General features: G+C 36.3%; 2 protein-coding genes across 3 annotated transcripts in view; one reads left to right on the forward strand and one right to left on the reverse strand.

Annotated features, from left to right (window-relative positions):
• The first annotated feature begins 1,160 nt into the window (after window positions 1-1,160).
• LOC129942223 (uncharacterized) lies at window positions 1,161-2,733 on the forward strand. Its single transcript, XM_056051079.1, has 2 exons — window positions 1,161-1,300; window positions 1,357-2,733. The coding sequence occupies exons 1-2, from the start codon at window positions 1,296-1,298 to the stop codon at window positions 2,696-2,698; spliced, it is 1,347 nt and encodes a 448-aa protein (XP_055907054.1). The 5' UTR covers window positions 1,161-1,295; the 3' UTR covers window positions 2,699-2,733.
• A 4,888-nt stretch (window positions 2,734-7,621) lies between these two features.
• Window positions 7,622-27,148, reverse strand: part of LOC129942222 (non-lysosomal glucosylceramidase) — a 47,736-nt gene continuing 28,209 nt past the window's right edge. The window contains exons 3-11 of one of the 2 annotated variants that reach the window (XM_056051077.1): window positions 18,563-19,107; window positions 18,250-18,505; window positions 18,059-18,181; window positions 13,529-13,643; window positions 13,098-13,464; window positions 12,818-13,028; window positions 9,128-9,368; window positions 8,853-9,062; window positions 7,622-8,776 (exon numbers count right to left, since the gene is read on the reverse strand). In XM_056051077.1, coding sequence (XP_055907052.1) covers window positions 8,585-8,776; window positions 8,853-9,062; window positions 9,128-9,368; window positions 12,818-13,028; window positions 13,098-13,464; window positions 13,529-13,643; window positions 18,059-18,181; window positions 18,250-18,505; window positions 18,563-19,107 — 2,260 coding nt within the window. In that variant the 3' untranslated portion in view covers window positions 7,622-8,584. The remainder of the gene's footprint in view (window positions 8,777-8,852; window positions 9,063-9,127; window positions 9,369-12,817; window positions 13,029-13,097; window positions 13,465-13,528; window positions 13,644-18,058; window positions 18,182-18,249; window positions 18,506-18,562; window positions 19,108-27,148) is intronic. The other variant, XM_056051078.1, reaches the window with a different exon arrangement.

Below are 27,148 nucleotides of genomic sequence, written 5' to 3' on the forward strand. Positions count from 1 at the left end.
GACGATGCCACTGAGGTTAAAAATGTGCCTCATTTTTGATTTTCTTCGAAAATTGACCATCCACTGTTTCCATTCATTGCCACCATTCCAACCATTGGGAACGCGGACGCTTGAAATGGTCAAAAGGCTTTAGCTCTTGAGTCAATTGCACTCTTTTAGCTTGTAAGTTTGTATGCATAATGCTCATCAACGACGAGAGCTGCAATTGTTGGGCAAGATGAGGACAATATGGCCTTGAAGCCTCACTATCACTAGCAGCAGCGATGTTATGCTCGATTGTGTATCTTTCCATAGTTAAAATGAGCTACCCTTTTTTCTAGCAGATAAATTAATTTCAAGAATTTATTGCGGAATTGGAAAACTGATAAGCTCGAAAAAATAATTTCTCATATAAAAGTGATAAGTTTATAGAATTTATCCTATAAGGTATCAAAAAGCATCAATTTGTATTTTTAAGAAACTTAAGATGGTTACATTCAGGATAGCAAATTTTACATTTTTAACTGTCAGTTATCATGCTATTCGTTCACCCAATAAGTTAATTGGCACATTAACTTCAAGTTAAACCTACAGTGCAACACATGTACATTGTATCTGCTAATAAGACCGAATACGCTCAACTGAAAACTTAATCTTATTTTGTGGAACAGGCCATAAAAATGGAAACCTCGAATAAAAATCAAAACTAGTAGAATTTTACATCTGTAGTTATATTACTTTCAATATTAATTACATTATTAGTGCCTGCATACACGAGTGCAAAAAAAATTACTTTTGTGGAAAAAAAATTAAGTGGTCATGCAAGAAATTCAAGAAATTAAAACAGCAAGAGGAAAACAAAAGGACATTTGTTGTATACATTCTACTTCGCAGGCAAATAGAAATGAAAATGTCCGACAAAAGGAGAACGTTTTGAGAAAGAAACATGATTTTTAACGAAAACTTATATCTGAACATGAGCAAAAAGACGAAACATGGCATTTTTTCCATTCCTTTCGTTCTTTCTAAAAATCATCCGTTCTCTTTCGTGAATCATGAATTAATTCTTTTTTTCCCTTTATGTTAACAGGCACTTAATTTACATTACATTATTCCTGGTATTACTTTTCCATATTAGAATATTTGGGTACCATTGTTGTATGAAAAAGGGTAAGCTTGGCAGCACTATTTTAATATAGCAAAATAACTGCACTTGACAAATGTTTGTTTGGTTTTGTTGATAAATTGCTCCCGTTAAACTTTTGGAAACAAATTAAGTCTTTTCCTTTTAAATTAATTAAAAACTTTGTTTTCAAATGAAGTAAGTACTTTATAGATATTTTCATTTATTTATTAATTATTTTTGTTTTCTTACAGCGACTTCGAACAAAATCTATTCTCACCTACGAGTTGCAATCCTTGCGCTTTAAGTCCCATTAATGGAACCGTTAGACCGGTAAAACTCTTAAAATGCCTCGGTTGTAAATTGATCCTCTACTGCTCCACAACCCACCAAAAGCTCGATTGGCCCATTCATAAACAGTTCTGCAAAGCTGTTGGCAAATTACTCACTGAAAATAAAATCAATAATTTATTTGCAATCGAAGGGCCCATAAAAACCAAAAGTCAATTGAGTGAAATTACAGTTAGAATTAAATACAAATTGGTAACGCTTCTCAGGAGACAACTTGATTATCACGAAGAAGAACTCACATCATTTCCAGTTTTATGCTCTGTATGCTTTTCCACCAAGTATAATAATTTATATCAATGTAAGGAATGTAATGCTGTAAGCTATTGCAGTCAAGAACATGAAATTGAAGATGCCCCGATTCACCAGGGTGAATGTCTTCAACTAAAACTCTACTACTGTAAGTTTAAGATTGATTCAAATTTAACATTTGACCTAAAATTGAAAGAAACTTGTAATGTTCTCGAGTCTGATTTGCGAAAGGCCATGGCGAGGATGTTTGCTATTGAGTTCCTTTCAGATCCTAGCGAAAGTCTTGTCGAATATCAGAGATTTTCATTTGTTTCCGATTTCTCTTGCATAGCTTCTGTTTCGTATTTTATAGAAAATTTGAAAGTCTATCAAAAACTTGGTAAAGAGTTGACTTTATTTGTAGTGGGGTCAACGGTGGATGAAATATGGTTCACTCCTTTACACACAGAGTTCCTCTTTGCCTGCTTCTCTGAGATTTCTAAATTGAATATTGTATTTATTGGTCCAGAAATACCAAAAGACAAAATGTCCAAAGCAAGTATTAATCTTTGCAATGGACGGTCGTTATTTCGAAAGTCCTTTAAGGGCACACTTGAAAGTTATTTAAAAAACAATGCGACTGATTTGAAACCCGATTTAATTGTGTGTTTCAATTGTGGTTTTTCGGAAAATGCCAGCGATAATAGTCGTCCTAGTGACTCTTGGTATAAAGGCATCCAATATTTTATGCAATTACCAAATATTCCAATTTTATTTACATCATACACAAGTTTAGAAGCAGATAATGATTTAAAAGCTTTAGAGCACGTTATCGGTAAAAGGGAGGATGGCCAATTATTTCGTTTAGAAAAAATAATTGATAAGCAATCAAATCCATACAAGGACATGAGGCCTCTAAGAAATTGGCAGTTTAACGATCCGGAAAGGATATTTTTCAGGAACGGATATCTACAAGCGGTTAGAGTTGTCCCCTTTGACGGCTGCGAAGGTGTTTAATAATTAAATGTATGAAATAATAAATATTGTTTTAAGTCTAGTTTTAAATAAGGTTTGTGTTTTATTTAACCTTTCAAAGTTCTGTTACCTCTGCTTTCTGTAAAGATTCTCTCTGATTAAGTTTTCGCTAAGTATCGGAGAGAGTGGCGGAGATCTGCATCAAGTCAATATATAAAATCGTAGTTTTATAAGCACATCTATCCAAGTAAATGGAATTACTATAATTCCAAGAATGAGCTCCTTCCAGAAAGAGTAAAATTCTGAAAGAGGACTTCAGGACGGGACAAAATATGAATAAGAAAGCAACAACCTAAGAGCTCCAGAAGAAAACTAGATGAAGGAGGAGAAAAGCTTATTGAAGGGGAATCCATCAGAAACATGATGTCACGGATATGCAAAGACACTACAATAGATACGAGTTATGGGAACGTTATCTATGTGAGAAGATGATACTAGGGGAAGTTATACGCGCTGACGATCTATTGGAAATAATACGAATTAAATGACAAGAACCTTTGGGTTATAAAGACGGAATGAACGCTAAAACTTCAGTAGGTAGTGTGCAAGAAATCAAGACAGCCCACATCTTTTATAGTGTGATTAAGAAAAATTATAGACAATGGGCTAGAGCCAGGGAGACATCATCTTTAGAGCTCAAAATAGTTGATACATAATGATGGTTATTGTTTAAGATAAAAGATGTCCCCGTTCAATCTTCTTGTGCCGCCTAAGTAGCATGACAGCGATTATTAAAAAGTCTACAGTTAAAAATGTCAACTATTAAAAATCGAGATACTTAAAAAGGATTTTGAAAATATCGAATCTTTAAACATGGATAATAGCTTAATGAATAGGAAAAATCTAGTAACACATCAATAACCACAGGACTGAAAATAGTTACTCTACTCCCCATACACAAACAAAAAAGAATCAAATCGATGGATATCGATATCAAGAGCGCTATCACCGATCACTCGATTCCGAAAAGCCTTTTACAGGAGGGTTTACATATTGTACTTGAAAAACTTAAAATATAGTTAATTTTACGATTTTAACAAATGTACAATTTTAATAATGTTGTAAAGCTAAACTTCCACTAGAAAAACGTAATCTTGCACAAACATATGTAGACAAATTCATAGTCCCGAATTATTAAACATAAACCGTCGACAATGCCCGTGAATTACATATCCCATAAAAACGCCAAATAAAATGACATCAACTTCTTCCCCTTGTAAAATAGAAGCTGACTCAATTATATTGACTCTAGAACAATACGAAAAAACAAACAACATTTATTCTAAACTATCTCGTCAGAACTAAAAAATCAAGGTTAGAAATGTATGCTTACAGATGGATCCAAGACAACGAATAACACATCATATGTCGTATCATAAGAAGAAGGTTAACTACTCAATATCTTTATCCTCCTAGATTACGCATCAATCTTAACTGTTAAAGCTTGCCGTATTTTATAATTATAAAATTAACCAATTAATCCAATTCGAAGGGCAAGTTTGTTATATACTCGTATACTGATAGTATATTATTCCTCAATGCAGTTAGTAACCAAAAAAAATGATAATATTGTTTTTGCTATAAGGAGCAGAATAATATTGTCAAAAATTAGACATGTGCATTCAAGAGGACACAAGCGTCCTCAGGTTTTTCTCAAAACCCACCTCTGTCTATAAACTGCTACTCTCACCTCCCTGTGATGAACATCGGGTGCCTAGTACCTCAACTGGAGATTGGGTTACATCTCCAGTGGAAAGTTGTTGGCAGCAAACGAGAGAAGGGGTATATGAGTTTCCACTAAGGCACCTCTCCTTATCCAGACGGCAGTGGAGGAATTTCCGAGATGGAATCAACGGTGGTGTCTACAGTTCCACTAAGGTTGAACTACTTAGTGAACACCTTATAGGGCTTCTACGACTTATTCGAAGCCCAGGCCTATAAGGAGCGGTTTATCTGGCTCCCCGTCCTTGGAGTTATAATAAGGATCTGGCCCTCCAGGTTGGGGGTTGTGCCGTCGGGGTGACTTCCTGGACACGTAAAAACCTCATAGTTGCGAAGCATCAACAAGCCTCGGATACTGACGGAATTACTGTTGATAACCTACGCAAACGAATTAAGGACAACGAACTTCGGATATGCACGTGGAATGTCAGGTCCTTAACAGAACACGTGCGGACAAAGAATTAGCGGAGGCCCTAGATTGCTATAAAGCAGACATCAGCGCCATCCAGGAAATACGATGGGATGGGCCGGGCAAAAAGGATGAAAAACTGCGATATTTACTATGGTGACTGCTAACACGAAAACCATTATTTGGATGCGGCTTTGTCATTGGAGCCAGAACTAGGCAAGAAGTCTTGAGCATACGCATCAAGGGTAAATTGGGCAACATTAGCCTGATATGGGCGCACGCCCCACAGAAGAGAAAAATGACAACACCAAAGATATGTTTTTCGAGCTCTTAGACAAAACATATAAGAAGTGTCCTAGCTGCGATATTAAAATTGTCCTGGGCGATGTTAATGCCGAGCTAGAAAGGGAAGACATCTTTGGGGGAATAATCGGGCCTTACGACAACACTTCCGACAACGGATTCAGGCTCATATAGCCAGTACGCGTTTTCCACATCCACAAATGAACTTGGAGTTCTTCAGATCAATCTACCGTCAATCAGATTGACCGTATTGTGATCGACGACAGACACGCTTCAGCATCATGGATGTCTGAACTTTCCGAGGAGCTCACATCGACTCGGACCACTACCTCGTTGTAGCCAAGGTAGCAGTTCGGGTTTCCAGACCCAAGGCAAAACAAGGAGATGCTGGGAGAAGGTACAACGTCGAAAGGCTACAATCGCAAGAGATCGCCAAATCCTTTGCCGAACGAGTTACAAGTAACCTCTTTCGAAGTTCCCTGCCGCCAACACAATGTATCGAAAACCAGTGACAACATTGCCAAGATGCAATCAAGAAAGCCGCCTGTGATGTGCTGGGTTTCAAGAAAGAAAGAATGTCGGCAGGCAAATGGAGCCAAACAACAGGCACGCAAAGCGGCGCTGCATAAAAGGACGAGAGCTCTATGAGCAAAAGAAGCGAGGGGAACACCGACTTCTCAGAAAGAAAAATAGAGGGCATGAGAAACGTGTGGTTGAGGATGTTGAAAGGTTTAAAGCAGGAATAAAGTTCGAAAGTTTTAAGAACAGTTGAAACGAAATTCACAGGTACATAAACAATAGTCAATGCTGAGGATATGGAAGGACCACTTCTGCAGACTGTATAATGGCGACGACGACGAACCGAATTCCGCTGTCAGGCAGGATGATCCATATGCTGGAACGGATGGCTTGAATGCCGAGCTCTTAAAAGCAGCTGGAGATAAGTTGGTTAGGAGCATGCACCAATTTATCTTAAAGATGTGGTCGGAAGAAATAATGCCCGATGAATGGAACCTCAGTATTGTTTGCCCGATCCTTAAAAAGGAGATCCTCTAAACTGCACCAACTATAGAGGAATCAGTCTACTTAACATCGCCTATAAAATTTTCTCTGCCGTAATATGTGAACGTCTAAAGCCCATCGTCAACAACCTGATAGGTCCTTATCAGTGTGGTTTTAGACCAGGAAAGTCCACAGTCGATCAAATATTCACATTACGGCAGATCCTGGAAAAAACCCAAGAACATCAAATCCATGTTTTTATCGATTGCAAGGTCGCATATGACAGCATTTACAGGGAGGAGCTGTATAGAGCTATGTCTAGTTTTGGCATCCCTGCCAAACTCGTCTGTTTGTGCAGGATGACAATGGAGAATTCACCCTGTTCCATAAAGGTTGGAAACAACTTAACAATACCTTTCGATGTCAAAAAAGGTTTTGGACAAGGTGATGCGCTGTCATGCAATTATTTTAACATCGTGCTAGAAAGAATAGTGCAGAGCTCACACGTCAACACTAGAGACACTATCTTTCAAAAGTCTGTCAAATTACTAGCATATGCTGATGACATTGACATAATCGGAAAAACTCAGCGTGATGTGAATGGGGCTTTTGTGAGTAATGAGAGAGGCGGCAAAAATGGGTTTAACGGTTAATGAGTGTAAAACAAAGTACATGCTGTCGTCAAGAAAGGACCAACAACACCGACGTCTTGGTCAAAACTTCACCATCGACAGACGTAACTTTGAGGTAGTCAAGGACTTCGTCTACCTAGGCTCCGCTGTAAACGCAGAAAACAACACATGCGCTGAGATCAAACGCAGAATAACTCTTGCTAACCACTGTTTCTTTGTGCTAAGAAAGCAATGGAGTGGTAAGGTCCTCTCTCGAAGGACCAAAGTGTTGCTATATAAGACCCTCATTATCTTCGACCTGCTTTTCGCTGCAGAAGCATGGACTATGACAAAAGTGGATGAAAACACCTTGGGTCGTTCCAAGATAAAACTTCTTCGTGCGTTCTACGGTCCTGTATTATGCATCGAAGAGGAATGGAGGAGAAGATGGAACGACGAGCTGTACGGGCTGTACAGCGACGTAGACTTAGCCAGAAGGGTAAAAGTCCACCGACTAAGATGTCTGGGTCACGTAGAGCGCATGGAAACCAATGCCCCTTCGAATCCACACCCACAGGACAGCGCAGTAGAGGAAGACCGCGGATCAGGTGGCGTGCACGAGTGGAAGGTGACCTCACCCAACTTGGAGCGCGAAACTGGAGACATCTAGCTAGGGACCGAGCTAGATGGAGAAGTTTGTTGGGTGAGGCCCTAGACCACACAGGACTTTAGCGCCACCTTAAGTAGTAAGTAAGAGGTCCACACTGCTCGATACCGATTGTTACCGGGTCCCTCCAAGATTTTAATCGGATAGAAAAAAAAAGTATTAAGTTTGTAAATCAAACCAAATAAGCTAAATTATTTTTTTAACATTAATTTTTATTTTATTTTCAACTGGATTTTTAAATAATCTTACACAAAATTTATTACACATTAAATATTAGGAATTTTTTAAATGACATTGTTCTTTGTCTACAAATAAATTCACACAACAGTGCTCTTTAGGTTTTTTTCTATTGAGTTCTTAATAAATTGTATTGATTGTGCTTTCTTTTAAAAATACATTTTCAATTATTTTTAAATATACAAACCAGAATTTAAGATTTTTATATAATATTTAGTAATAATAATAATAATGTAGTCTTTTTTAACATATTTCAATCTTTTATTTAAATGCATAAACTTTTTTTTAAATATATAATTATATAAACGCAAACAAAACATAATTATATTAATATTTATTTTGTAATACTGAATTTTAAAAACAATTAAATTGTAGAAACAAAATAAAAAACACCTATAACATGTAACCTGTTAAATACTGGCTTAGAAAAACTGATTTATGAATATTTCTAGTGTTCTTTTTGTCGTATTGAAAATATTATAATAGCACCGCTAAATTTACATGATTAAGTATTTTTGTGACAATTTAAATTCTTGTTCTGTTTCAGACAGCAAAAAAAATAGTGTTTTTAAATACCCTGCATTTTGAAAAATTCACTCTCACATATTGCTTTTTTCTAATTCTATTTTTTTATATAGTATGCTATTTATCCTTTAGAAGAAGAAGAGGCACATTCCTGCAGTAACTTGAGAAGTTTTTTGTTTTCTATGTTCTTATCACATTTAAAAAAATAAACATTTTATGTACTATAATCTACTAGTAGACACTTGAAGAGGCAAAAGAGGAAAGAGAGAGATTATAAAGCCAGATTGTATTCATATAATGTAATATCAAAAACCCACACACTTAATTTATATATAATAAGAAACAAACTCTGTTTTTGGATAGTTTTTTTTTTTTTCTTAGAATTAATCGACTTAATCCCTCAAAGCCTTACGTCTTTCCCAAGCAACCTGCATTGACCAAATACTCAATGGCCGCATATAACCAATAGCACGATATTTTTTCTCAGCATAAAGTGCTTCTGGTGTTTCGAAGCTCATTCCAGTTTTTTCTGAGATTGTCTTGTACATTCCACCAGCAGTTTTAAATGCTTCTTCAAACATACCCTAAGGAAAGAAAAACATAAAATAGTACAACGTTATTGAAATTTAAATTTTAAGAAAGTTTTGTCATTTAAAAAACCTCATGAATCATTGTGGCTGCTAACGCATATGTAACACCAGTCCATACTTCTTCACTTTGTATCGTAATTGTATCTACATGACCAGGCTTATCTGGGTCACTACTTGGAATGAAACCATTAACAGCACCACTATTGCCATCACAGAAACCTTCAACGTTATTTTTAAAGATAACAGAAAGTGCTGAACGAATATTTTCTTTTGGATAGATCTAAAATATGAAATTGTTTATATCATTACATAACTTACACATTTTGAGATGTGAAACAAACAAACCTCATAATCAAATCCACAAGTTTTCAGGTACCAATGTCCACAAAGTTGGTCGGCCATAATTGTTTCCTTATTTGACATATCAAATTTATAAAAACTTCCATTCCAAAGTTTTTCATCAAGAGATTTTTTGCCTTTCTCTAGAATTTCTTGATATTTCAGGCAATCATTGGGTTGATCCAGAAGAGTTGCAATTGCTGAGATACATTGTAAAGCTGCAAGCCACAATCCTCCACAATAAGCACTGTAAGATAGTTATGATAACGATAACATTAAAAAACATGAATTGAAAGAATGGGACAGGTTGAGATGACATAAGGCACTTCATTTGCAGTCAATTTCATTCTTTGAACGTAAATATTTTCAAGTCTCATAAACTTCAAACTCAGAACTTTACTTCACTGATCTCTACCTTCAGTTTATCGTACAAAAACTATTACAAATATTATTGTCTACAGACTGCTGACCAACCTTACTTACTTACTTACATAAGTCACAGTCCTGTGTGAACTAGGGCCTCACCCAACAAACTTCCCCATCTAGCTCGGTCCCTAGTTTCTGCACCGTATAGCAGAACGGAGATGATAAGGATCTTATATAGCGACACTTTGGTTCCTCGAGAGAGGAACCTTTTTTACCATCGAAAGGTTCTGTTAAGTTGTTTTCAACCTTTATGGAGCAGCGTGAATTCTCCATGGTCATCCTGCACAAACGGACGAGTTGGACAGGGATGCCAAAACTAGACATGGCTCAATACAGCTCGTCCCTGTAGATGTTGTCATATGCGGCCATGAAATCGATGAAAAGATGGTGGCTGTCGATTTGGTGTTCTTGGGTTTTTTTCAGGATCTGCCGGAATGTGAATATTTGATCGACTGTGTACTTTCCTTTCCTTTCTATAGTTGGTGCAGTTGAGAGGGTCTCCTTTTTTCAGGAACCTCATTCCTGCTTTTAAACCTCTCAACACCTTCGACCACACGCTTCTCATGCACTCTCTTTTTCCTTCTGAGAAGTCGGTGTTCCTCTTGCCTCTTCTGCTCATAGAACTCATGAGCAGTTCTTGTCCTTTTAATTAGCGCCGCTTTGCGTGCCTGTTGTTTGGCTGCATTTGCCTGCTGACACTCCTCATCAAACCAGGGGTTCTTTGTTGGTGGTTTCTTGAAACCCAGCACATCAGAGGCGGCTTCTCTGATTGCATCTTGGCAATGTTGCCACTAGTTTTCGATACATTGTGTTGGCGGCACAGAACTTCGAGAGAGGTTACTTGTAACTTGGTCGGAAAAGGATTTGGTGATCTTCTTGCGATTGTTGCCGTTTCACGTTGTACCTTCTCCCAGCATATCCCTGTTTTGCCTTGAGTCTGGAAACCCGAAGTGCTACCTTGGCTACAACGAGGAAGTGGTCCCAGTCGATGTTAGCTCCTCGGAAAGTTCGGACATCCATGATGCTGGAAGCGTGTCTGGCGTCGAAAGCAGTATGGTCAATCTGGTTAACGGTAGATTGATCTGGAGAACTCCAAGTTCCTTTGTGGATGTTGAGGTGTGGAAAACAAAATCTATGAGCCTGAATTCGTTGTCGGAAGTGTTGTCGTGCAGGCTGTTTTTCCCAATTATTCAACCAAAGCTTCCCTTCCTAACTTGGTATTAGATTCGCCCAGGACAATTTTAATATCGTTGCTAGGACACTGCTCATATGTTTTGTCTAATAGCTCGAAGAACATATCTTCGATGTTGTCATCCTTCTCTTCTGTGGGGGCGTGCGCACATATCAGGCTAATGTTGCAGAGTTTAGCCTTGATGCGGATGGTCACGAGGCGTTCGTTTATGCACCTATAGCTCAAGACTTTTTGCCTAAGTCTGGCTCCAATGACAAAGCCGCATCCAAATAAGCGCTGTTGGTTTTCTCGGTAGCAGTCTCCATTGTAAATATCGCAGTTTTTCATCCTCTTTTTTCCCGGCCCATCCCATCGTATTTCCTGGACGGCGGTGATGTCTGCTTTATAGCAGTCTAGGGCCTCCGCTAATTTTTCGGCAGCACGTGGTCTGTTAAGGGACCTAACTTTCCCCGTGCATATCCGAAGTTCGTTGTCCTTAATTCGTTTGCGTTGGTTGTCAACAGTAAATCCGTCCGTATCCGAGGCTTGTTGGTGCTTCGCAACTATGAGGCTTTTACGTAGAGAGGAAGTCAACCCGACGACACAACCCCTAACCTTGAGGGCCAGATCTTTAGTATATCTCCAAAGACAGGGAACCGGATAAACTGCTCCTTATAGGCTTGGCTCGTAGAATGTGTTCACTAAGTAGTTCAACTTTACTGGAACTGTAGACGCCACCGTTGATTCCATCTCGAGAATTCTTCCGCTGCTGTCTGGATAAGGAGAGGTACTAGAAAAACCTCAATAAAAGATAAACTCCTATGAAAACATTTTGGCAATATGAGTAAGCCAACTAGGACTGTCCTTACGAATTCTTCAGGAACTTTCACTGGTCACTATGCTTCATTGATAATGCCGTGCATTCCAGGACCACTCACGTCACTTCCTTCCAAGGTCATCAAAATGCTGATTAATTATCAAGCAATGACCGGCAGTATGGCTTTCGTAGCAAAAGGTCGTCATTTCATCTTTACATCGTTTTGTAGAAAATAAGTTTGGTGCACTTGGTATTCCAAAAGCATTTGTTGGAGTTTAGCATCAAGTTCTCTTATCGAAAATGCGTGCTTTTGGTATTGGTAAATACCGTCTTCGATGGATTAGAAACTACCTTTCAAACCGTTCAATACAAGTTGTTATGGATGGTTTCAGATTTGAAACTCATAAAATAAATGCTGCTCCGACGCTTTTTCTTATACTCATAAATCATATTTTGTATGTCACTTTTTATCCATTAAACTATTTCGTTGACGACAGTACTCTCAACTTTTCATATTCTTTTTTAGATGCCCTTCAAATGTGGAACTTCAGCGGCAGCGTATGATAAATTAATTAAATTCCAATCTCGAGAACATTGTTTAATGGGGAATTATTACCAGTGTAGAATTCAATGCCTCAGAAACTCAATGCTGTCTTTTGTTGTTACAGCGGAACCCAACAAGAATGTCACAATCCATGAGTGGCACTTGCACCCAGGAAACTAGTCTCGGTATGTGTATTAATTATCACCTTTTATAGAATAATCACATATTCGACATTGCCAAAAATGCAGCAAGGTGTCGAGTTTGCCAGTTGCATTCCCACCCTCAAACAATTCAGCCGTAATATTCGCACTTCCAGGAATGCTTATCATTTTATCCTTGAGCTTATTGTTTGACGGATTGTTAAGTGCAGAGATATTTTTTAACCGCACATCGAAAATGTGAAATTCTATACCCAAATCTGTTTTCCCTCTTAATTTAATACTCCAAACTTTAAAACCAATGTGCACCGGTATCACCTCTTTCATCCTTCAAAGCTCGCACTGTGTTTAAACCTTAAACATCTTAAGCGTATTATTAACCCCTTAAGCCCAGTAACTCTCCCTTATGTCGTCTGGACCTGCCCATTTTCTAAACATTTTATTATGAAAATCGAGTCAAGTTCTAACGTTGCATTTAAAGAAAACACGTTTGTTTCTAATTCTTATTTTCACTTCAGACAGAAAAAGTTTATAGGATTTTTCAAACGATTCGATTTTTATAATGAGGAGAAAAACATACCTTGGACCCTCCATTACCCAACTATCATAAGTTTGATCGGGCATTTTTTGATTTTCAATCAAACCATCGTTGTCCTTGTCCCATTCCATGGCTTTTTCCATAATAGATTTGCAAGCTGGATACATAGCTTTCAGATAAGCAACCGAATCCATCAGGTACACTTTTCCATTTGTCTCATTTATATACATTGAAGCTGATTTTCTATGGTTCTCTGTTTTATCAAAAAAAAAAAAAAAGATTATAGTTAGTTGAGTAGTTTTTAAAATGAAATTTCACTTACGCTTTTCCTCTGCTGAATTCTTTCTCTTATTATCCTGCATATACATCTCATATAAACTATCCTTGTCTATGAACTCAATCGAACTAAATTTACTCGCATTATCCGTCTGAGCTTGTGCTATTTCATTCAAAACATAATAATCACGATAGACTTGCAGTACAAACTTAGTATTCAAATCTTTCCAATCGTTAACATCATGGATATTATAACAGTTTATCATTGTAAATGGTTCTTCTTCGGGATCACCCAAATCATGAGGAACAGAATTTTTAACTTTTCTTGGTGGATTTTTTCCATCGTATAGACATTTTCTTGATTCGAGTAACTCAGCATTGATGGCATCACGAAAATCATACTGTACACTTACCTAAGGATGAAGGAAATGTTTAAATTAATAGAATGAATGAATGACTGAATGATTAAAATTTTACCTGTAAATTAGGCCATAAATGAGAAAGAGCATGTGATGCATAGAAATGTACATCATAGGTATTATACATTCGATATTCATGTCCTTCGAGATATCCAAAACGACCATATGCTAATCTGGAAATGGTCTAGATTATTTAATTTGTTCCTTTCAAAACATCAAAACCAATGATTCGTTAAAACAAATCTTCATGGTTGTCTTTTATTATTCTATCCCGAATCAATCATAAAGTTTATACCAGTCATAGATGGATACACATATCACCTGTATACCTGTAAAATAAACTTGGTTTTCAATAAAATCCAGACTCTAATGCTAGATCCAGTCAATGCGTACAGAACATCTATGTACCTGCCGCTCACTTCGGAACCAGGTGTATTAATCTCACCTTAATGGTTCGTTGACTGGATAGCAATTACGGACCAATTTTCTACAAAGACGTCTTGGTAGATGCAAACATTCTTATGCTACCGATATTGATTGTGATAAACAAGGGTTTTATTTCGCTACCAGTGCCTTCTTTAGCTACGGCTTACCTCACAGATACTTCTTTAAACACTGCGCCTAATGACTATAATTTTACATTTAGATTGGTCGATAGCACAGAAGTGGTTGATATCATTAAATCTAATGGTATTGGGCTTGATGAGATGTCTCCAAAATTTTGTAAGCTTATATTGCCATTCGTCAATTTAAACTTTACCAATTCCCAAAAATTCTCATTATAAAGCATTCAGGGCAAATCCAATTCTACCCTTTTCGTCGAAAATTTTCGAGAGAATCCTAAACAATCAAATGACACCTAAACAATCTTGTTTTCGAAAAGGTCATAGTTAAATGAGAGCTTAAACTAAAGAAAGGGAAGATTTGCGACAAAATTTAGTTAAAAACGAAATAAACTTTTTGGTACTCTTAGATTTTTCGAAGATTCTTTTGACATTTTAATTTCTCTTTCTGTGCTGTAAAACTCTTGCGTTCCTACTTAACTGTTTGAATTCAAGCAGTTCAATTGAACAACGGTTTATTTATTTGTCCAAGCTATTCCCAATCTCTCGCGGCGTTCCACAAGTTTCGAGTCTGGGTCAAGAAGCTGTCCTTGTAAAGATTTTGACAAAATCGTATGTTGGTCACCAAAAAAATTGGCTGGTATTAAATGATAATAAATCTGTAAGCTTTGTGATTTCAAAAAAAGTTGTTAACCTTTATTGCTTCCTTCCAGTGCGCTTACAAAACTCCTTAGTTGAAAATGTTTAGACCACTAAAAATCTAGGCATATTGTTCAACCGAACTGGAACAATCACATCAACATAGCTGTGGGTAAGGCATATGACATCCCATGTGGGCACCACAATTCTTAACGCCTATAAGAGTGCACTCATTTATGGTTGCAGAATGTATTCACATTGCGAAACCGTCAGCAAAAGGAAGTTAAACGTCAATTTTTAACAGCCTGGTACGCTATGTTTACATTCTAGCCATGCTTCTCTCATATCTGAGCGTCAATTTTTTGTTTATTCAATTCGATTATGGAATTCTCTTTTCGAGCAGCAGCAGGGCATGTACAGAAAAGATGAAGAGCTGGTTCCTCCTCTTCCTCGTCGATACAGCTTCTGCAAAAGTCATTTGAGAATACGCCAGTCGCTTGGCGTGCTGCCCGGTTATGACGAGATTATATGCGATCTGCTTAAAGATAGCAAGCACCTTGAACGTTTTAAATCCAGTGTTGGCAAGATGTTTTTTGTGACTTGACACTAGTGTCGTTGTTCCACCTGGTGCCTGCCCTCCTCACAGCGTCCTGCATTAGCAACAATTTACAAGTAGCGATTGGTATGCCCGTGTGAGCCAAACGTGGTAGGATGGGCTGCACTGTACCATTTCTGGCGAGTTCATCTGGCTTACAGTTACCTGGAATGCCTCTATGGCCCGGCACCCATCAAAGGTGAATATTAAACTGTTGTGCCATCTCCATTAGAGATGATCAACAGTTATGGACTGTTATAGAGTTTGTACAGACAGTCCAGAGATTTGATGGCGTCCTGGCTATCTGAGAAAATACGGATATCAGATGTTGATATCACGTTTTCTTTAAGCCAGGACAAGACTTCCTTTATCGCCAAAAGTTTCGCCTTGAACACGCTACAATGATTGGGAAGGCGGAATAAGAGACTTAATTTCAGACGTTCGGAGTACACACCTCCACCAACCCCATCTTTTGTTTTTGACCCATCTGTGTAAAAATGGATTGACTCATCCTCCAAGAATGTCCTAACGTCCGAAAAAGATCTGGGAGGTATAGCAATCTGGAAATTTCTGTCGAATTGCAATTGGGAGATGGTGAAGTGCTTTGGTGCTTTGGAATTTATTCTAAATACCTAAGAATTACGGAGTGGCCAATGCGATGAAGCTTTGTGGCGAATAGCAGAGCGTGCAGCTATTTGTTTACTAAATATGTCAAGAGGTGTAAGGTAGAGTAAGGTGTCCAGTGCCCAGATGGGGTCGTGCTAGGCGATCCGCTTAAACATAGGCAAGACTAACGTGGGACTTTATTTAATTTGTCGCGGTTTATAGCTTTCTCTAAAGCAATCTACCATACTGGACACAGCCCCATTTATTACCAATAGCTTTTTTGCAAGAAAAAAGAGCTACAGTAGCTTTTTTGACTCTTTCCTGTACGTTGGGTTTCCAATTTAGTTTTTTATCTAAGACAAGACCCAGGTATATTAAGCCTCGTCTGAGAATTTTAAATAATAAGACTAAATAGGTTTTGTGTGGGTTAACACGCAGTCCACACCGATCAGCCCAAAGTATAAGTCTGCCTAAGGCATATTGTAAGAGTTTTTTTAAGGTGTTCAGATGCTTTGCTGACACTGCTATAGCTAGGCTATCATTCTAAAGCCCTCCCTCCAGGCTAGTTAGTTAGAAAAATGCTAATCGGTATAGTTCGATAGAACGAAAAAACCTGTAATTGGCTTACAAGTTTCATGTGGGTGCGGTGGCGTAGTGCGTAGTGCACTAACTCCTCACACGCTAGATCGCTTGTTCAAGCCCACTTGGTTTCAGAGGAGAGGGGATAGAACACCACCTTGCGCTGTCCCTCTACTAACGAATTGTCTGCCAAATGAGTTCGCAGTTTTGAGTTGATTATTCTTCTTCATTTAGAGATGTTAGTGCAGATGTGTCCACGTTGTTAAAGGCACCTTCGATGTCAAGGAAAGCAACCATACTGAACTCTTTATGATGGATGGAATATTCGACGGTACGTACTAAGGTGCGTAACGTTGTTTCCACCGATTTACCTTTAAAATAGGCATGTTGAGACGAAGACAGGAGTCTTGTATCAATACTTGCCCTTAAATGCATATCAATCAATATTTACAAGGTTTTAAGAAGGAATAATGATAGACTTATAGGTCGTAGATCTTTAGGATTGACTTGCGAGCATTTGCCTGCTTTGGGGGTAAAAACAACTTCAACTTCTCTCCATGCCGAGGGAACACGGACCAGGTAAAGACAGCTGGTAGAAATTGCGGCAAGGATTGGTGCAATTATGTCAGAAGTATTTTGTAGCTCGGCAGATATTATTCCATCTAGTCCTGCAGATTTAAATGGTTTGAAGCTGTTGAGAGCCCATTGTAACAGGTATCTTGAGATCAGACCTATTGGATATGTTGCATTGGGACTTGAACGTGTTGCCGAAACTCGAATGTGTCGATTCTTCGTCGTTCTCAGGAATTAAGACTGTGTTACAGCACATTATGGCGTATTTTGCATTTAGATCTACACCTACATCTATATAAAGTCCAGCTCACACAACGTCATAACAAAACTTTCTTCATCGACGAAGCACATTTCTCCCTCAGTGGGTAATATATAAACAAATTTGTCGTGTTTGCACAAAATTGTAGTATTTGGGGTTCTGAGAATCCTCAAGTAATTGAAGAGAAGCCATTACATCCACAAAAAGATACTGTATGGTGTGCTCTATGGTCCGGAGGTGTGATTTGACCTTACTTCTTCGAAAACGACGATGGAACAACTGGAGCGTGATGGTCGTATCATAACCGACTTGGTTTCTTGTGGTTATAAGAAGACGGTGCGGCATACCATACAACTCTTTTGTTGCACATTTCCTTGCCGCGTAATTTCTCGTCGTGGCGATATTAATTGGCCACCAAGATCATGCGATTTGGCACCGCTGGACTTTTATTTTTTGACTGTGTTTATGCAGATAAACCTAAACTAACCTAAACTAACATTCGCCCAATATGTCTCAAAAAGTGTTCGGAAATTACTTCAAAAGAATCGATGTTTGGAACAATTCGCTTGGTGGTCATTTAAATGCTGTAGAGTTCAACACATAACTTCAACATCCCAACTTGTATTTAAGTAGCAAACAATTGTCGAAGCCTAGCTTTCATAACCTATTTAATTGTTACCTTAATCTAAATTACAACACAATATGTCTTAATGTGTTAGTTTTTGTATGTTATAAATAAATGGGAAAATATAAATAAAATTGTTTGTTGCATACCTTGGATCATCATATTCCAATTCCTTGCCAAATGAAGAATCACATTTAAGCCATATAGCGCCACCATCCGAAATAAAATAGAGCTCATTAAATATGGCACTTTTATACCAATCAGGAAGTCCCCTAAAAAAATAAAAATAGAATATACAAATCAATTTTATACAATTTAAATTATATTTTTTTATTTTTACTCATCATCCAATATTGGCTTTTGCCATGCTTCAATTAATTTTTCCCAATTCGAGTAACTTTTTATAGCATAATCACAAATCTTAGGTCCAGCCTCATTATCAGAACCAAAATATTTGGTATAATATCTTGTGTGGGTGTTGATTTTCTTTGGAAATGTTACATTTGGCATATCCCATGCTAGGACAAATTCCAAGTCATGACTTGAATTCGGTCGAACAAGAACTTGAGAACAAATTCCAACTCCGAGATCTTTATCTAAAAAACAAAAACATGAGCAAAAGTTCACACCATTTAAAATTTAAGTTGTTTTACTTTTTAAATTTTCATCGATAACCTTATCGCCTAGTTGTCCGGTTTTAGCCAATTCCGTCCATAATTTCTCACCATTTCCTGTCGGATCGAATTGTGTACATCTTGTGATATTAACTTCCGGCAATATACGACAACCCAAATTGTATGTAAATTGCATGTCATTTAATTTCTGTTTAATTGAAATTCCCTTGGTGTGTCCTTCGTTGAAGAAAGCACTTTCCGGACATCCTTCGGCATCTTGTTTTTTATTGCCAGTTCCATTTTTAAATGTTAGAGTAATTGTAACTTTACGTTCTTTATCACCGACATTTATCACTTGCCATACAAATACAGCACATGGGACGCTAGATTCTTTGTATTCGTGTGGAATCACTGGTGACACTTGTCGGCAAATTAGCTTAATACCATAGTCTGACAAATCGATTTCTGACCAAGCTCGGGGATATAGGCCAGTGTAGTTGCATTTAGCCGGATCAAGGTTGTTTTCCCATGAGTTTAGTGGTGTCTTAGGCCGGCTGCAATATTTCATTGGACTCTTAGGGGGGCTATTTTTTTTTTATTTTTGTGTGTAGTTGATGAGGGAGTGGGTGGAATTTGTTGTATTTGTTATTTTGTGCAAAAATTGGGAGAAAAGGGAAAAACATAAAAAAAACGAGGGAAAGAATAAAACTCAGTAAATAAAACTGTTCAAAAAAAAGTTTTATAGTACACCGAAGACAAACGACAGACATAAAGAAGCACTGCCAAAAATGGACATATCCCCAGGTCCTGCCTGATGCTGTTTATAGCTCACTGCATCGCCTTGCACATGTATGTAGTATCTTTACCACCACCACCTTTTATGTTTATGAGTTGTGGGAGGGAGAGTATAAGTCTTAAACATCACAAATAGAAGTTGTGGAATAATAAATTGTGACTCGTGAGAAGATGATATGGTGTAACGTGTAGGATGGTTGAATGAAATATAAGATTAAGGCTCTGAAAAATGTTCCCGAAAAATTGAAAAAAAAAATGAAGAAAACATGAAATGTAAACATTTAAAATTTAAAGAATTCAAGGAAGAAGAACATTTAGGAGCATGCCATGCAACATATTCATGCTACTTCAACTTTGGTCTTGAGTTTTGGGGATGACGTGCAGTACAGGTAAATCGTTGGCTCATCTATAGTCCTCATTTTTATATCACCTAGACTGTTTATAGAAGTTCGTTTTTTGCCTCTATTTCGGTTTTTCTTACTCCAAAAAATAACAAGATAAAAAATCCATTAATCTTGCACGTGTTTGAAGCTCCTTTCTCCATAAGAAATAGGAGCGGAGCTATTTTTAATGTCTCTGTCAGCGAGCATAACAAATCCAAAATAAGAACTATTTTTACTTTGTAAACATAAATAAAATAAGATGAGGTTTGTTTAACATTTGGAACTAATTACATATTATTAGGTTTGTGTATTTTTGTTATTTTATCAATCTTTGTTTTTGCTTTGTGTTACAGGACAGCAAAGGAATGAGTGCTGATGGTCTTGGGATATTTATGGTGGTGATATACTATAGGGCCATTTTTCAAATTCGGAAAGTGAAGAAATAAATGCAGTGAAAAAAAGGTGAGCTTGTTTTAGAATTGACTTTTCTTTCGATTTAAACTTTTCAGTTGGAGTATGTTTTAAGTTATTAATATTAAGACCCTTTTCGATCAAATTGTTACCAAAACGAACATACAGAAGCTAAAGACCCACACCTGAATCAAATAATGGTTTTAAGCAACTAGCAAATTCATTGTCATTTTTTACGATACTGAGATCAAAGATGTATATTTTGAACCCAGTTCTGAATTACCAGTCTCAGTACAGTATAGTTCCCTTTCAAAAAGAAGGTGTCCAAAATGTCATTGTCGAAACGAGAACGGTAGATAGGGAAAGTTGGACAGTTATCAGAAAAGTAATTTAAAATTTCGAACAAATTGTGGCGATGGTCTTTCAAATATTCGCATCGATCACAGAATTCAATTTTTAGCCTGCAAAAGGAGTAAAATGTCAATTTTTACAATTCTATCATATTCAAAATGTCAAAAACATGTTTTGAAAACATTCGCAACTTATTTTTCAGTTTTGAAGAATATATAACTTTTTTGTTGTATTTATTGATTGTATGATTTTCTGACTTCTCGGGAAAGGCGTTAAACCTGTTCTTCATTGCATTCTTTTTCTTCCTTTCCATATTGTAAGTCAATTTTTAGGATGTTTTTTCAATTGTGTTGGAGACTATGGAGCGAAACACCTTCTTTTGTATTCAATTGACTTAAGTAAACCAGATCCGTTCCTTTGAATATTTGGATTGTTTTTTAGATTTAAGTCTAACCTTACTACTACCATGCACTGCACATGAAGATGGGAACATGCACCTTATTTATTTAGAATTCTTGAATTGCAGCTAGACTTTACAATAAGAAATATCGAATTGCTAAACTTTATCCGAATCATCGGGTATATGTGTCATTCTCAGATGGTCAATTTCCAAACCAAGCAAACTAGTTAATGAAGACCCCTCATGCCCTACGACAACGATGTACCTCAGTAGGTGAGCTTAAATGGCAATAATATCCAAAAGCACAACAGACATGATTTTGAAGTAAAACTTTTGGCGATAAAAGAATTCTTGTCCTGGCTTAGCAAGTCAGGCCGTTATCAAATCACTGGACTCTGTGTCTACAAATTCATTAGCAGTCCATAACTGTCGATCATCTCTCATTGAGATGGCACAACAATTTAATATTCACCTTTGCGGGGTGCCGGTCCATTGAGACATTAAAGGAAATTGTAAGGCTGATGAAGTCGGTGTCATAACCCATCACTGTTTAATAGAAGAGCACGCCAATCGGCTAGAAGTATTTTCAAATGACTTTTGTAGAAGCTGTATGCATATTCAAGAGGAGAAACAGTTCTTCACCTCCTCTGTACATGCCATGCTCTAATAATATACATAATCAGTCTTTCAAGTTTCGTAAGGGACTCAGACTGGTTTCATTGAGCTTAGAAGAGCGTATCAAGATGCATGCGGTATGACTATGTGCCAATAAACTGGCCTTAGTGTGTCCTACTCTATCTTGGACAGCCACTTTCACATTACCAGCGAGACAATTCCTTGATAAAGAATACCGAGGCAGGTAGATAGGACGGTCTGGTGTAATGTCGTGACTATTCCGTTCACAAGACTCAAGCCCTTTGGATTTCTTTCTTTTGGGGCAATAAAAAAAGAGTGTACTCAAAATTGCTCCGAAACTTTTTGGAGATTTTGCGAAAAACCACGGAGGCTGTTGTAGACATCAACTGAAATAGATTATCCCGTCTTATAAACCTTTTTTACTTTTTTTTAAGTAGACCTACGCCTTGCATTGTCATTGGGGCAAATAATTTGAACATTTGTTGTATATAGCTTATTCAAAATAACTTTTGTTGTAAAAGAATTGAATTTTATTTTAAAATTGAACTAATATAATAAAAATCAATTACTTTTTGATAGCTTTCGGTACTCTGGTCCTGATAGAAGTTAGTTTTAAATGTTTGTTCAACCCCTTTTAACTTAAACTTAGACTCGAGAAAGCCTAGAGGACATTCAAAGTTTTTTATTTAATGGATTAAACCCGGGCTACTTACACTGCCGGTCATAAGGTTAGAAGCAGGCATTTTTGAGAAGTAATATATATATATATATTTCTCCCGTTACATGATGTATTATAAAAACAACTATGGTAAATGAGGGACTTTTTTGTTAACAACATAATATAAAATTTGGGTAAAGGGGAGATTTAGCTAATCGAACTTTCATGGAAAATTGTTAATTGAGTCAAGAATATGGGAAAATAAATCGGGTCATTAGATTAGAAGCACGGATATAAAATGCAAGTGTTTATGTTTTGTCATGTTTTTTAGCTTTTATTAGGTTTTTATAATGTGTGATACCACCAGCCTTTAATATAACTTCAAAAATTCTATCTTTTAAGGATTTAAAAAGAAATTCCAAGTAGATCAGAAAAATCTCACTCTAGGCCAATTTGATACCATGAATTAGCGCTTCCTTGTCATCGTATTGCCTCCCTCATGTATCTTACGTGTAAGCAAGTCCAACACATTTTCAATTAGTTAAGGTATGGGACCGTTTTCTTGCTGAACAATACATGGATTGGATGCTTTGTATGTTTTCCTAGTCATTTGGTATCTTGAACTACCAAGTCTATAGCGCCATACAATTAAATTGAGCCCCCGACGATAACGCCTTCTTTTTTGCTATGGTGACGGTTTAAAAATCACTACTCTTCTCTCAAGGTGATGAAAATAATAATTATAACCATCTGGTCAATCGGGTTAAATTTTTCATCGGAAAAAAATAACCTTCCGCCAATCATTTGCAGTCATTCCATTTTGCACATCCCAGCTCATGTGATCTTTCTCGAAACACAAGCGTTGCTTCTTCCTTGCGTCATTAAGTGGTTGTTATTTCTTAAACTTCAGGTGCTTTAAGTGTTTAGCACTTAACAGTGGACAAGCTGGCCTTAACATTAGCTTTCTCCCTTGTTTCAGCTGCCGACAAAGATGAACTTGACGCTATTCTAAGGATACTTCGCGGTTCGCGAAGTCTTAAGGCAGATGAAGTGTTTTTTTTTAATTTTTTTTTGAGAAAGACGATAGTTTTTTAAATGATTGCTGACACAATGATCACTTCGATTTTTTGTTGGGCCTATGGCAAAGATTTAAATACCTTTAGAGCAATAAACATCTATTCTTGCTCTTTCCTCCACTGTCAAACAATCAAGAACAATTCAGTTATAAATTTTACCGATTTTCAAAAAAAAAAACGTATGCACTTTACAAAACAACGTCGATTTATTTACTGCTTCTAATGACCCGATTTATTTTCGCATATTCTTGACTCAATTAACAATTTTCCTTTACCCAAATTTTATATTTTGTGTTCAACAAAATAGTCCTCATTTATCATAATTATTATTTTCTAATCTCTCATGTAACGGGAGAAATATCTATTTTACTTTTCGAAAATGCCTGCTTCTAATCTTATGACCGGCAGTGTAAGAAAAACGGTTTTGTTTCCGTTATTTATGGGATATGCTTACAAATATTAGAACATTTTGAAATGAGAATTAAACACCCCAACTTTTAAGGTGACTCAACAAAATTTGGTGTAACATTTTTTGTACACTACAGTTCATTAATTAGTGTCATGAAATCTATAGTATTATTATGGATCTGTTTCTTCTTTTGCCTCAAGGTGACGTTAGAAGTTGTGTACAAAAAGTTAAGTAAAAAATTGCAATAGCTAATGTTGCCTTAGCTACTAGGTGCCGTTCCCGTAAAAAGGTTTTGTGTCATGTAAATATGTTAAGCATGCTTAGTGGGGTAAAGAAGTGATAATTTTAAAAACTGATATTACAATTATTCAGTACTTGTACATACAAAATATAACCTACAAGGACTCTTATTTTATTTAAGTTGTATTAAGTACCAATTAAGTTACTTTACAGTTCTATTTTCATATTAATCAACTACTCCCAATCTTCGGGAATGAGAATATTCATTTCACGAAAATTTCAAAAACCATAAAAACTGGGAGAGTATTTTTTTATTTTCCTAGGAATTCCCTTAAATTCAAATCTTACCGTAATACGTTATTGGATTTTCAAGTATTTATTTATTATATTCACAAATAAAATTTATAGAAGATCCCTTGAATAAGGGATCATCAATTTGATACTATATTCTAAAAAGAGGCTGGGATGCGACCCACACTGATAGCTTCCCATCCCGTCTGTCGATTTGTCTTGCTTAAAATTTTGTCTATATGAACTCGTATCAATTTTTACCAAATTTGCGTACTCTTGTTTGTAATGAACTGTTGGATTTTTACATAAAAATTACTGAATATCAAAAACAATATTTTCTGTAAAATAAGTTTGAAGCCAATATTTTTAATTTTTGAAAAGCTATTTGAGTCGAAAGTAAATTTTTACTTGTTTTTTTTTTAGAGTTTTATTTGTAAAAAACTGTCAATTCTATTTTTTTTTCAAAATTTTATGGAATGTTGAAAACAATATTTCTTATAAGATAAAAGTAAATTAAAGCTAATATCTACAATTTTTCTTATAAGTAAAAATTAGTTAGAAGCTTTTATCTCAAATTTTTGAAAAGAAATTTGAGTCGAAAATCATTTTTTACCAACTTTTGTTAATTTTTTTTCGGTTTTAAATTTTTAGTAAAAAAACTGTAAATTCGATTCTTTTCAAAATTTTACTGAATGTTGACAACAATATTTTTCAAAAGATAAAAGTAAATTAAAGCCAATATCTGCAATTTTTAAAAAGGTATGTAAGCCGAAAATCAATTTTTACCAACTTTTATACATTTTTTTTTAGGTTTTTATTTTTTGTAAAAAAAATGTCAATTTGATTTTTCTCAAAATTTGTCCTAATGTTGAAAACAATATTTCTTATAAGTAAAAATTGGTTAGACGCTTTTATCTCAAATTTTTGAAAAGATATTTGAGTCGAAAATCATTTTTTACCAACTTTTGTTAATTTTTTTTTTCGTTTTTAAATTTTTAGTAAAAAAACTGCAAATTCGATTCTTTTCAAAATTTTACTAAATGTTGACAACAATATTTTTCAAAAGATAAAAGTAAATTAAAGCCAATATCTGCAATTTTTAAAAAGGTATGTAAGCCGAAAATCAATTTTTACCAACTTTTATTAATTTGTTTTTTAGGTTTTTATTTTTTGTAAAAACACTGTCAATTCGATTTTTCTCAACAACATAAAATAAGTTTGAAGCCTAAATTTTAAGTTTTTGAAAAGATATTTGAATCGATATTCAATTTTTACCAACTTTGAGTAATGATTTTTTTTAGATTTTTATTTCTTATAAAAAAAACTGTCAGTTCGATTTTTCTCAAAACTGTATCAAGTGTCAAAAACATTATTATATGTTATAACATGGGTTTATAACATGGGTGTATTATGTATCTATATTAAAAAAGCAATAATGAAAACAATACATACAAAATCTTCTACAAGGAAAATACGTCAAATCATGTCCGGGAACGTTCCCGAAATGACCGTTCACGAAATGGCAATTTCAAATAAGAGCGCCCTTTGATTATACGGCGGCCACCTTAAATGCGATCTGACTTTGTCAATAGGAACATATTTAAGGTTTCTTTTTTATTTCGAATCGTGAAAAAGAATTTCATCAATAATTAAATGTAATAAATACGGTCACGGAACACGGACTATTGATGTACGTTCTACGAATAATGAATAGAAAGGTACTTAACATTTAGATATAATTTATTTGACGAAAAATACTCTGACAGCCGGCTTTGTTATTGTTCTCTTCCTCGACTGACGTTTGACACCGAATGGCTGGATTTACTTACAATTATTTTTGATCGATTATCGATATGTTCACTAAAATGACTTGTGCGTTATTGGACAAAGTATTTTTGCATAAATAAATAATCTTTTAGTATCCTCTTTAAAACTACATTTTATAAAGGGTGACTTTTTTGAGGTTAGGATTTTTATGCATTAGTTTTTGACAGATCACGCGGGATTTCAGACATGGTGTCAAAGAGAAAGATGCTCAGTATGCTTTGACATTTCATCATGAATAGACTTACTAACGAGCAACGCTTGCAAATCATTGAATTTTATTACCAAAATCAGTGTTCGGTTCGAAATGTGTTTCGCGCTTTACGTCCGATTTATGGTCTACATAATCGACCAAGTGAGCAAACAATTAATGCGATTGTGACCAAGTTTCGCACTCAGTTTACTTTATTGGACATTAAACCAACCACACGAATGCGTACAGTGCGTACAGAAGAGAATATTGCGTCTGTTTCTGAGAGTGTTGCTGAAGACCGTGAAATGTCGATTCGTCGCCGTTCGCAGCAATTGGGTTTGTGTTATTCGACCACATGGAAGATTTTACGCAAAGATCTTGGCGTAAAACCGTATAAAATACAGCTCGTGCAAGAACTGAAGCCGAACGATCTGCCACAACGTCGAATTTTCAGTGAATGGGCCCTAGAAAAGTTGGCAGAAAATCCGCTTTTTTATCGACAAATTTTGTTAAGCGATGAGGCTCATTTCTGGTTGAATGGCTACGTAAATAAGCAAAATTGCCGCATTTGGAGTGAAGAGCAACCAGAAGCCATTCAAGAACTGCCCATGCATCCCGAAAAATGCACTGTTTGGTGTGGTTTGTACGCTGGTGGAATCATTGGACCGTATTTTTTCAAAGATGCTGTTGGACGCAACGTTACGGTGAATGGCGATCGCTATCGTTCAATGCTAACAAACTTTTTGTTGCCAAAAATGGAAGAACTGAACTTGGTTGACATGTGGTTTCAACAAGATGGCGCTACATGCCACACAGCTCGCGATTATATGGCTATTTTGAGGGAAAACTTCGGAGAACAATTCATCTCAAGGAATGGACCGGTAAGTTGGCCACCAAGATCATGCGATTTGACGCCTTTAGACTATTTTTTGTGGGGCTACTTCAAGTCTAAAGTCTA

The sequence above is a fragment of the Eupeodes corollae genome, chromosome 1, assembly GCF_945859685.1.
Source record: "Eupeodes corollae chromosome 1, idEupCoro1.1, whole genome shotgun sequence".
In the NCBI taxonomy this organism is placed as follows: Eukaryota; Metazoa; Arthropoda; class Insecta; order Diptera; family Syrphidae; genus Eupeodes; species Eupeodes corollae.